The sequence below is a fragment of the Lutjanus erythropterus genome, chromosome 3 (assembly GCF_056507025.1).
Source record: "Lutjanus erythropterus isolate fLutEry1 chromosome 3, fLutEry1.hap2, whole genome shotgun sequence".
Taxonomy (NCBI): domain Eukaryota; kingdom Metazoa; phylum Chordata; class Actinopteri; order Lutjaniformes; family Lutjanidae; genus Lutjanus; species Lutjanus erythropterus.
The window spans coordinates 36,401,291-36,413,684 of NC_139319.1; the positions used below are offsets into that span (position 1 = coordinate 36,401,291).

The 12,394-nt window shown below is 37.6% G+C and overlaps 1 protein-coding gene across 1 annotated transcript in view; it reads right to left on the minus strand.

Moving 5' to 3' along the window:
• The window catches only part of armh3 (armadillo like helical domain containing 3), a 32,057-nt gene extending 20,508 nt beyond the window's left edge, over nucleotides 1–11,549 (minus strand). The window contains exons 1-14 of the mRNA XM_084715977.1: nucleotides 11,390–11,549; nucleotides 9,551–9,660; nucleotides 9,397–9,453; nucleotides 8,112–8,258; nucleotides 7,789–7,896; nucleotides 6,947–7,039; nucleotides 6,760–6,834; nucleotides 6,578–6,664; nucleotides 4,994–5,050; nucleotides 4,817–4,860; nucleotides 4,222–4,282; nucleotides 4,014–4,060; nucleotides 1,921–1,996; nucleotides 150–243 (exon numbers count right to left, since the gene is read on the minus strand). Coding sequence (XP_084572103.1) covers nucleotides 150–243; nucleotides 1,921–1,996; nucleotides 4,014–4,060; nucleotides 4,222–4,282; nucleotides 4,817–4,860; nucleotides 4,994–5,050; nucleotides 6,578–6,664; nucleotides 6,760–6,834; nucleotides 6,947–7,039; nucleotides 7,789–7,896; nucleotides 8,112–8,258; nucleotides 9,397–9,453; nucleotides 9,551–9,652 — 1,048 coding nt within the window. The 5' untranslated portion in view covers nucleotides 9,653–9,660; nucleotides 11,390–11,549. The remainder of the gene's footprint in view (nucleotides 1–149; nucleotides 244–1,920; nucleotides 1,997–4,013; nucleotides 4,061–4,221; nucleotides 4,283–4,816; nucleotides 4,861–4,993; nucleotides 5,051–6,577; nucleotides 6,665–6,759; nucleotides 6,835–6,946; nucleotides 7,040–7,788; nucleotides 7,897–8,111; nucleotides 8,259–9,396; nucleotides 9,454–9,550; nucleotides 9,661–11,389) is intronic.
• Between the last annotated feature and the right edge of the window lie 845 nt (nucleotides 11,550–12,394).

The window sequence follows — 12,394 nt, forward strand, 5'->3', positions numbered from 1 at the left end:
CTTCTGCAGAAAATGAGGCTCAGAAAGGCAGTGAAAAGAAGACCCTAAACAGATCTGAGCACTTCCCTTCAGAGACCAGTGGTCGATGTCAGAGAGCTCGTCAGTCCATGTCTCCCCACATCAAACATAAGAAAAAGTGTATGACTTACTGTCTAGGGAGGGAGGTGTTGTACCAAGTGGTGTTGTAGGTGTGGTTGGAGTCGGGGTGGTAGGCGTAGCTGCAATGTCAATCTCAGGGTGGCTCTGTTGAAAGACATAAAACACATGAAATGTCATTAATATTGAATAGCTGCGCCTTGTGTCCTGCAATATAAAAAAAAAAAATACAACAGCACAGACTGAGCAGGAGATTCAGATGAGGACTGAGAGAAGGGTACAGGAGGCCTTTTATTGGAGACTAAAGAGCAGTGTTTACTTCTTTAGTGCAAAAACATTTCCATAAAATGGTACATTAATCACTGCTGCTAATTTATCTTGGGGTTTGTAACCAATTACAACATCGCAAAAAGCAGTACGGCCGCTTAGTGGCCTCAGAGCGGAAGTTAGTCTGGAGGTACTTTTTAATGGCTGTAACTGCATTTGATGCATCCACACAATTCAGTTAGTGAGTTAGAGCAGCTCAAACACTGAATTTGAGTGTCTCCACAGGGAATAACAAAATAAAAGAAACAATTTTAACTGAATGATGGAAGTGATTGTCCCATCTAGTGCAGCAATGCCATTTTTTCTATCCAGATTTGATTCTGTTACCTGAACTTTTGAGTAGTGGCTAATAACAAGTACCAATCCTATATGTAAAAAAAAATGCATATTCCTTTGTTAGAAGCTACACACAGCTGCATGCATGTGATATGATTGCTATCATCTTTGCTTGGCCTGGCTCAGGTTAGAACCTAGGTAAAACTTCATCAATTACATACTAACAGCAGTGCAACATTACTGTATTTCAACAGAGCAAACGACCCATTAGAGCCAGAAAAGAGATCATGTCTGTCTCCTCTATTCTAACAACTGTTTTCTAGTTTTGTCCTTCGTTATTATACATCAAATCACATCACAGATGCCATGACTGGCAGAAGATTAGAGGGCAAAGGAACAGAAAACCTTTTACCAGTGTAGAAGAGAAGAAGAAACAAGAAATTAGGGTTTTATAGAGACACTTTTCATGTAGATGTCCAATCAGTGTTGAAGCAATAAATTGCTTAGTGTGTGATATACATAAAATAATATATTATTATATGAGAAACCAAAGTTTTCTGGATCACTAAGTCATGCTGCAGTGCCTACATCTACCAGGATGCATTGTGAGCAAGCTTCTGATGCCCACACCCACGTTGTCATGTTAGAACCACCCGAGCCTTTAGCTTTTACTTTGTTCGTCAAAACATAGCATTAGGTGACAAAAATTCTCATCTAGCACACCAAATGGCTACCGAGAGGAGGAGAGTAGAAATCCAAGCTGTAACAGCTTGTAGAAATCTTCCAGTGATTTCACTGGACGACGAAGAACAACAGATTTTGCAGCAGGAGAACTCAGCTTTCTCAGCAAATATAGACACTGAAGAACTGATCGCTTCAAGTGACTACATTTACCATAAACAATGATTAGACATGCACATAAAAGTGCTGAATTTTCCATGAAGGAGCAAAGAAGCTTTGAGAAATGTGTTAACCAACAATAAAGTATGGATGTCCCTGAATTGTCATGAAATTCTCATTTTTCAGAGTGTTCTTGTAACTGATGACTTGTCCTATTGTGGTTTTCAGACTACTCAGAGCCTTAACCTGCCTGCAAGCTTTGTTTTGAATGACTATGCAGGTATGGAGGCTTCTATGCAATAAAAATGACGGAAATAATAAGGAGAAAATTAGCCCCAGTAGGGCCACACGTACACTAGCAGACAAAGTCATCAATCTTACCTGTGCTAATACAGTGATGAAGTTGCGGTTAAGGTGCACAGCCTCATAGAGTGCCAGCAGAATCGCCTCATTTGTCCTTAAGAAGAAAGACAAGTTAGTGGTCAGAATCAGCTTGTTGATTTAACAAGTAAAATCTTCATGTAACATCATAGTGGGCAGAAAAAAGCTTCAGTCTTTCATCCAGTCAAGTTCAAGAAGTAGTAGAAGTAGAGGAGCAGTCTGGTTTATTAACAATCACTTCATGTATCAGCAGGTCACTTTTTTCATTTTCTCTATCATTAACTGCTGCACAATTACATTTTATATTACATAACATTTTAATGTTGATAAATGAGTTGACATTACAAATGTAAAGCAACAGTAAACTTTGTTCACAGACACAAATAATTGGCTGCATTTTTTATTACTGTCACCGCAATTCAGGGAATAAAATTAATTTTTTTGTCCACCAGCCAAACACACAATGAATGTTAAAACTCAACAGATTACCATTGTTTTTTTGGCTGGTGAGTAAATCTACCAGCCACTTGCATCTATCTTACCAACATTTGGCTGTTGGTTACTTTGTGCCCTGCCTCAATGTTTTCAGTCATTCTAAAATTCATCTAATAAAATCTAAAGACCTGGATGATCAACAAGAAAATCTTCCAAATGATCCAGGGGCTTTGTAAATGGTCTATTTGGCTTAATAAATGGGAGAATTGTCACAACTCATAAGCAATGAAATGTTGCCCCCAAACATCATGAAGTTGAACCATGAGCCAATCAACTTTGAGTTGGTGCTGTAGCAGCTAAAGCTTTCATATTTTGTTGATTTTGAGACCCTCATGGACAACAGTGGCAGTGTTTTCACCCCTTTTAACCACAAAATACAACATCAAAAATAAAATTATCTAAATAAAAATCTACCCCTTCTATTTTTAATGAACATATGCTCACTATAACCTTGTCTGAAAAAATGTAAATACAGGTTTGTTCCATCTGATTTCAAGGAGAATCTGACCCAGTGGCAGCCATTAAGATTAACTACATATAAATAGTCAATCTTAACTGTGATTGTCTTGTTTGCTTATCTAGTTCATGTAGAGGCATCCCTATTAAATTGAGACTGTTTCATAACAAGTTAAAAAAAAAATCATTGTGGTAGCTTCATGTATTCCTCAAAAACAAGATTTACATATGAGTTTAAAAACTTATTTCCCACTGTCGATATTAAGAGTAATAATCAAATGTGGAATCAAAGTATGAAGATATCTTCAATTTTACCTGAGAAATGTTTAAAAGGGACAGTTCACCGTAAAATCAAAAATACATACTTTTCCGATTACCTGTAGTGCTCTTTATCCATCTAGACAGTTTTGATTTGAGATTCAGAGTTCTGAAGATATCAGCCACAGAGATGTCTGCCCTCTCTTAAATAGAGTGAAACACGATGCCGCTTGGCTTGTGGTGCTCAAAGTGCCAAAAAGTACTTTTTATAAATTCAACAGTATATATGCACCACAGGCTGAGTGCCATCTAGTTTCACTCTATTTGAGAGAGGGCAGACATCTCTGTGGCTGTTATCTTCAGAACTCTGAATCTCACACCAAAACTGTCTAGATGGATAAACTACAGGTAAGAGGAACAGTATGTATTTTTGATTTTAGGGTGAACTGTCCTCTAAAGTACTCTATGTAATGTACTCTATATACACACCACTGCAACCTAAATGTCAATGGATATCTTCATTATCAATTAATCTGCATTGAGGAAGGAAAACTTTTTCATGATTTCATGATTAGTTTTGTCTATAATATTTTCAAAAATCGTGTAAAACACAATTTCCCATAGCGATGCCTTCAAATTGCTTCTTTTGTCCACCCAACAGTCCAAAACACAAAGACTCTTCATTTATGACCATAAATGACAAAGAAAAGCTTTTTTTTAATTATTCTATCGACTGACCAATTAAATGACTGATTGCTGCAGCTATTTTACACATGACAAAACAGAGGATGAGCCAAAACAATGCAGTTGTAACAGATTCTTTCACTGAACATGTAGAACAACACAATTAAATTTGATTGATGGGTAAACCACTTTGCACTTACTGTACAGAGAGTTTCTCATCAGCATCTGCAATAAACATGCTGCCCACCTGTGGACAGAAGAACGATAAAGCTATGAGTGGTGAAAAAAGCAGCTGCCCCAATGTGGAGTTGCAGATCAAAGTCTTTGAAGTCCTAACACATCCTGATGGAAGATAGCTATCTAATTAAAACGGACCAACTGCAAAAATATGAAGAATAAGATACCTACCATACTAGTGAGGGTAGAGAAGAAGCCACCTTGGTTCTCTTCCTCCTTGTCTTTGTACTGCCTGAAAGGAAAAAGAAATACAAGAGAAAAAGATGAAGATGAAGATGAAGAAGTGAAGAGAGTGACAAATAAAGTGAAGACAAGAAAGGCCACACAGCAGCCGAGGCAGAGATATTTTTTTCACTCAAGCACAGCACTTGTAACCTAACACACATTACCCTAACATCTCCTTCTACTCCCTGAAATTTATTATCGAAGGGGCATTCAGTTTATACACAAAAACAATGAACTGTATGGAGCCGTTATCCATCACTTTGATGTGTCTGTCTATGCACGCAGACAGACAAGACCTCCTTCACAAACAGCATTTTAATTTTCCAAGCCTGGCCTCATCTAAAAAAACATTACGGAGTGCCAAAGAAAACTGTCAGATATAAATAACTACAAGTATAAAGGGACATTTTTTTTCAGGAGAATAGAAATAGAACACTTGTGGGGGACATCAAACTAAACTGATGACGCTGTTGGCCTCAGCACATCACGCAACACATCATTAAAAACATGATTATGACACGTGGACAGCTTTAGATCTCACCGGTTATATTCTGTCAGAGCTTGGTGGACAACCATACCCATTCCCTGGAAAAGAAAAACAACCAGAAATTAAGTCAAACCTTTGATAATCTGCCTGATGTGAAGGCCAATGTCTACGTCACACTGGCTACTTGTTATTCTGCAGCTAAGAACACACAGTTGGGGACGACATACTTACATCCAGCGTTGGCTCATCATCCACAATGGAGAGCTTCACGATGTATGGATTCACAGACTAACAAACAGACAAAAAACAGTGAAGTTAGAGGGCATTAAACATTTGACACAAATACCTGTCCCCTTGCTTAGGTTCATCTATTATACATACAGTAACAACAGAAAACAGATCAGGCAGAGGGTCTAAAAACTAAAAAACATCAGCCTTGTTTGGAACAAACATGAAAGCAAAGTCTGTGTGATTCAGGGTCATCAGAAGACTCCGTATCTAGTTTGACTTCTTGGAGTATTTTTCATGTTGGAGCCACATCTAAAATGCAGAATGTTGCAGCAGACATTAGCCATGTCTTACAAATTTCTGAGTACACATTTCACTGGAGGAAATGCAAAGGCGGCTCCTTGTGCTGTTGCCTGCTTTGCTTACATATGAGGGGACATCCAAAACCTTATTGCTCATCCTTTTATCCCCTCCCACACTGCTTCTCTTATCCTTCCAGGAAATAACTGGAGAGGGAAGTTATTGGAATTCATTTCTGAGAGCATGTTTGCTCCTCTGCCATCAAACGTAGGACATTTGATAGACTGATTTTCTTTTATTTTCATAACATGCACACAAAGCTCCCAATCCTCGTGGGTTCACAAGATACTAAAAATACAGCTGCAGTGGTCAGACATTTCATTACAATATTAAGATATTTAACAGCTCGGTCTCAAAATATTCTGCTCTCTCCCAAGGTTGGCAAATCAAATCTATTCTAGGTTCCCTTCCTTAAGTATAACAATTTTTTCATATTCATCCAGCCAAAATAAATCAAAGGAGGACATTTTACTAAAAAGAACATCCCTTATGTATTCATAGAACAAGAATTTCTTTGATATAACCCAAGTAAAGCCAAGGTTTTTTGTACAGCTGGTGGAAATGTATGTGGACACTAGGGATGTTAACGATTAATCATTAACTGATGAATGGCCATTAAAAATGTAACCGATTAAAAGTGTATTAATCAATAATTAACTGATAGATACTAGAAATAGTAGTAACTGCGCATCAATCAACACTGTTTTGCCTGGCAGAGGCATTTGTTGAATAAGTAAGCTTAAATTTAGATTAAGAAACAAAACAAGAAAAAAGACTGAAATGAGAAAAAACATGTTTTTTGTGTCTTATTAATTATTACTGATGAATCAATTACACAGACTCAGACTACACCGATTTCACTCGTCTGAGTTTCACCAAACTCCTTTTGTGAAAATCTGTAATTAAAACAGTAATCAAAATCTTACACTCTTATTAATCCCTCATGTTTCCCCTGGGTGTGCTGTAACTGAGAATTGAAAAGACTTCCTCGAGACGACACACCTGTACTGTTCATCCTGAACTAAAACAGACTTCAGTAGCTGCTTATATTGTATCATCTGCTGTTGAGACAACACAGCGACACAAATAAACAAAACAGTGCGGGAAAGGAGGACTGATCTCTGGTGCTATCTATTCATTGACACTTAAGAAGGACACTTAAGGCTCAAAAGGCTTTTTTTTAAATCAACAAAACAAGAGCAGTCTCATGCGAGTACATGTACACACCTCATATTTCCTGTAGTTGACCAGCAGGGCCAGGAGAACCACAGCATCATAACCATGCTGCCCTCTACTGGACACATCTGACAGAATCTGAAAAGACGAGAGAGGGAGAACACAGATGATGGTTTTAAATAAAATGAAAATCCCAGAATTACAGGAGACATAATCTTCCACCAATCACTTACCTGTAGAATGGCTTCAAAGATGCTGTTTATCATCACATATTCCAGTATGGTGTTCTGACTAATATTGTCTGTTACCTGCGAACACATTTTTCCACATATTTGCGATGTTTTTTATCGGTACAACAAGCGTTTCCCAAAGCCTATCATGTCATAGTTCATCTTGATGTTTTGATTTGTTCTGCCTCACCGTCACGAGACACAGCAGCAGTTTGAGACAAAGACTTTTCAGACTCTCTGAGCCATCTCCACAAAGAAGGCTGTCCAGTCTCTCCATCAGGTCCTGCAGGAGACACAAACAGAAGATGCAAGGCTGTAACTGTCAGACAAATCAGTCTGCGCGCTTAATAAAATGACTGCTGTACCACCTGCGAGATACAGCTTTAAAATGTGTGTGTGTGAGACAGAGCCACTTGTTTGTGTCTGAGGTGAGGTGCGGCAAAGTGAGCAAATTAAAGAAGATAGTTTGTGAGTAAACACTAAAATAAGGTGGAGAATTTAAACAGTGAAATGAGAAATAATCAAATAACCTACTAGAAACAGGATAATGTGTATATATGTATTCTGGTTTTTAGTTGTTACAACACCTTCCATGTTTGTTTGTGTAACTCACTGATAAGAGAAGAAAAATGCTGTTCATATTTATACTGTATGACCACTACGAGTTTAATATTAATAATATTTTATGTATGATGATATAAATTTACTGAGATTGATTGTACTGTTCATTAGAAGTGTAATATATGGTTGTTTGTATAACAACAGGTGCCCCTGCAATTAACCATAATGGACAAATAAAGACACTATTTGTCAGATTTATGTAATCTGTATGCAACAAGAATGTCCTTTGACAGTCACAGGCCTGTGATAAACTACTTGTGGTGGTTTTTAGAGATGGTTACAGATGTTTTATAACAAAACTTTTAACCACTGTAACACCAGTGCTATGGGCAAAAAGAGTTAATGTACAGTCCTGACACAGATCACAAATTTCACTCCTTTCTTTCCATCTCAAGGATATTCTCCACACACCTTCATCCTTTGTTCAGCCTTGTCAAAGCCCATGAGCATGTTGATGATGTCAAAGCCAGAGGCAGACTTGTTCTTCTGGTGGACCCCCCGGAAGAGTGCACAGAGTGTCTGGGGACAGAGGCAGAGGAGGACAAATGTTGCTGAAAGAGTGTATACTGTGAAAATGTTCCATATAATACATAGATGTATTCCAGCCTCAAGTCTTCTTAGAACTATAGTGGTGACGCAAAACTGAGTTGATGAATCTGACATGCCAAGATAGTTTCATTACATTATAGTCTCCTCAGCACACATCAGCTGCTTCTGATGTGGGCTTTACTTACCTGCAGGGCATTGACCACTTTGATCTGGTGCTCTTCACCCAGAGCCTGAACACAATGGTGGAACAGAGAGTTGATGTTGTCCTGGATCCGCTGAACCTCTTCCCCATCTACAGTCTCTAACTTGGACTCCAGGTACTCTAGGTTCACCTGAAACACGGTGGAAGGACAGAAAACAAAAGAAGATTGTGAGAAAAAGACAGTTTGCAGATCCTGGTTTTAGGAAGTGGGCCGAAAAAGGTTTAAAGACAATAGGGGACCTCATGGGATCAGAGGGTGGGTTTTTTATGTAATTTTAGGAGCTGATTTCCAGGTATGATATCCCAAGGAAACATCACTTTAAATATCTACAGGTGAGAAACTTTATTAGATCATCTCAAAATCAGTGTGTGTCAATTCCCCCATTGTCCATTTTGGAAATCGAAATGAAGAATGATTGCTTTGGAAAGGGAATTATCTCCAAACTATATAGCATGTTAGCAGAGGGATCCTCTGACTCTTCTTTATGGAAACTTTATGGAAGGAATGTTAATGTTAAATGATTTAACCAAATAATTGTTTGATAAAATGAATTGGCCACTAGAATTAAAGTAAGAAAAAGATGTGCATTTTATATCTCATTAATCATCAATAATTAGCCTGATCAATTTTTCATTTTTCAACTTTCCATTAAGAAAAATGCACAAAATGTACAGCCCAAATCAAGACTGCGTTAGCCAGTTAGAAAACTCAGGAAGTAGAGCAGCTGCAACAGCAAAGTCTATGCAAATTAGACCATGGGACAACTTTAACAGTCCTACGCTGTGAACTAATCTGTGCAGCTTCTGTTTGGGCCATATTTGATTTGTGCACATTTCTACTTCCTCTTTTTGTCTGCATACAGTGCTGTGATGATTATGAGGCTGAAAGTGAGAATGGTGTCAGTTTCATTTTTTCTGTGCAGATTCCATTTTCAGATTCAACAACACCTCACTGTATTTTCTACTCATAGGCATATGAGATAGGCAAGATCTTTGCGCATTATCATATGATAATTTCAGTTTTCTTTCACATTGTCTCATTTCTCAAATGTACTACAAGTTGCATATATTTTTTTAGATTCAATATGTTTGGCAGACTATCCTAGGAAAACTGTATTACTAATATGATCCCTATGTCTCAGTTATCTTTGCAGCTAATACTGCAGACACTTTGCACCCCAAAACAACACAGTAAAAATTTTGAAACCTGAACATGAGTTAATCTACTCGACATGATGTCACTCTTAGTCAAGTATTTTTCTCTTTACCTTCATAAGAAACAGCTCATCCCAGAAGCGAGGGTTGTTTTTGGCTGGGTCTTCTTTCTAAATCAAAGAAACAGACAGGACATTGTTTACACTTGAGCAAAATTGTATTTTTCTGTACTTTCCATCACTGACATTCTCCCATCGTGATACTCACTGCAAAAATCTCATCATACATCAGCACCACCTTCTCCTTCAAGGGTTTCTTAGAGGACGACGTCCTCCTCAGAAGCCCTGCCTTCTTCTCCACCTGAGACATGACTAAGTCTGGAAAAAAAAGACACAGCAAGCTAGGTGAGGATATACACAAATGATATAAAAATAAAATGTACATCACCAAGACTTATTTTCCCCTATGAATATATTAAAGCCAACAATGTTTAATACTCATATTATACTCAAATCTCATATAAAGACTAAAACCAATGATAGTCTGTCTCACAGTACTCTTAGACGTTTCCAATCTGTCTGCAGCTCTGATCAATTATTTTTTCATACTGCGGACATAAATCTTTAAAAACTGTCACAAATATATAATTTCATATTTAAGAATGAGAAATAATTTCCTGTGTGAATAGTGTGTTTGCCCAAGACAATTTTTGCCACAGCCTTGTTGCACAGCTGTGTTATTTACAGAACCACAATGATGTATATGGAATTGTCTCAAAAAATATTCCAGTGCCTATATTCATCATTATGAAGAAATATGTCAGCCAGTAGCCAGCCAGTTTGTGTGTTGGCCTTACAGACTGTGCAACATGCAGTACAATCAGACAGTGAACCATGCAGAAGAAGGCAACTATAACCCGAGAAGAAGTAAACGTTATGCAGAAATGAAGATAAGTCTAATTCCATAAATAGGTATTTCGTAATAAAAGTATTTTGTTATGCTATTACAGTTAATTAATAATCATTCCAACAATTCAGTGAGTGCAGGATGGAAACTGCTTCTTAATGTATCAAGTCTTTCAAATGTTAACCAAGCATTTACAACCAAAATGCAGTTATTGCAGCTACTAAATGCAAGAAAACATCTGATTTTATCTGCAAGTCCTTGCACCAAGCTCATTTAGTTAATAAGCTGGGACAGAAATGTGTGTTGTGTGCCGTTTAATATTTAGCACTTTATCTGATGAATATCATTATGATTAATGTTTATTAACTGCCCCCTGAGCAATACCAGTTGCGTATTCCTCTATTGCACAATCCACCACAAAGGCACACCGGACATAATTCTCTTTACTGCATGACCTAATAGGCCAGATCATCATTAACTGTTACCTGTGGGAAAACATACCCATCTAGGCTTGGTGACTATTTCACACATGAACCTGGCTCAGAGTGACACAATCACTTTGCTTGAAAACAGTTCTGTTAACTATACACTGTTCACTATACAAATAAAAGTTATTATTATTATTATTATTATTATTATTACAATTGATCATATCTGGCCAAGTGAAAGTGACATAAGTAACTAATGAATGTAAACGTCTAGGTAGGCAGAATAACCCGTTACAGGTAACGTTTAAATAATTAGCGTAGCTAAGGCAATTAAGCTAAAGCGGTATTAGGTTGACAGAGTGATTATGAGCTGACATTTGCTAAAATTAATGCCACATGAATTATGTTAACAGCTAACGTTAGCTAACCTAAGTGCAAGCTGGGATGGGCTGCTAGCTAATTAGCTAACGTTAACTACCGGACCCACATTTAGCTATCTGGTGGTCACGTTGACAAACAGGTATTGTTGTTCAATCGATAACCGATGGACATTTAGTTTATTAGCAGTTATGTCACCAAACATAAATTTACTGAAATGTTCAGCCTTCGCAGCTAACGCTAAAGCTAACGCTACCGAGCTAATGCTGTAGACAAGAATTGCAATATTGATTCAGCGCAAGCTATTTAATGTCAGGGTGTAATTACTGACAACATTACTGTGTTACAGTGTTTAGGTAGATACGGCGTAGTTGGAAGTGTCGTTTATTCTTACCTCAATTAAAGTATTAAAATCTATGTCGTGAATGTAGTTCATGAATCCTTGTCACAACACTAGCCCCTGCTAGCATACTGCTATCAACAGCATTCTGCTGGTCTGATGATCTCCTGGGTCCTAGCGCCTCGCGGATATCCTTTCTTCTCCTTCAAGCGGTTCATGTCCCAGTGTTGATCAGACGTTACATTTAATTGCATTGAGTCTTCATACCAGAGCAGTAAATTGATGAACACATAAAATATATGGTGAGTTATATGAACTACTCGACCCTTGAGAGGAAAGAAACAATTAAGGGGCGCATAGGTGCAAATTGTAGACAGAGGTCTGCGGAGACCTTTGTCTCTGTGATATGATCACTTGTTGCCGATCTGAAGCACATGATAAGTGAGATTACTGTTTCAGCCGCTCGCCTCCTTGCATATGCAACCACTACTTGCATAATGTTATCAAATATCCAGTGTTTTGATGGAAGTTTTCTGGCATTTTTACACTCCCGATCAAACCACACAGACTCAGAGGAAATGAGTCAGTCGGATTTAAAAGTATAACTACTTTTTAACTAAAGCAGACTGTTGATTCACAGTTGTCAACTGTTTTGTGAATATACTGTACATATGAATCGTATTTAGAAGGTTCATTATATTTATTGTACTCACTATTTCTTTCTTTTCCCTCTTTGGTTTACCATTTTGGAATTGCATGACCTGTCAGATGACCCCATGGACAGGTAAGCCTACCTAGACAGTCTGTCTGTCTGTGTCCTGCTTACACATCCAGAGTAGTGAGTTTCTATGGTTACGCTATATCTCTCTATACATATATATATATATATATATATATATATATATATATATATATATATATATATATGTATGTACATGTAGCTCCCATACATGCAAGAAGCTTCTATCATTTCCTTTTATTTTGGCACTGAGCACTCTAAAGATTTCTTTATACCATTGTGTTACAGATGGGGGTTTATCCTATGTCCAATTAAAATAG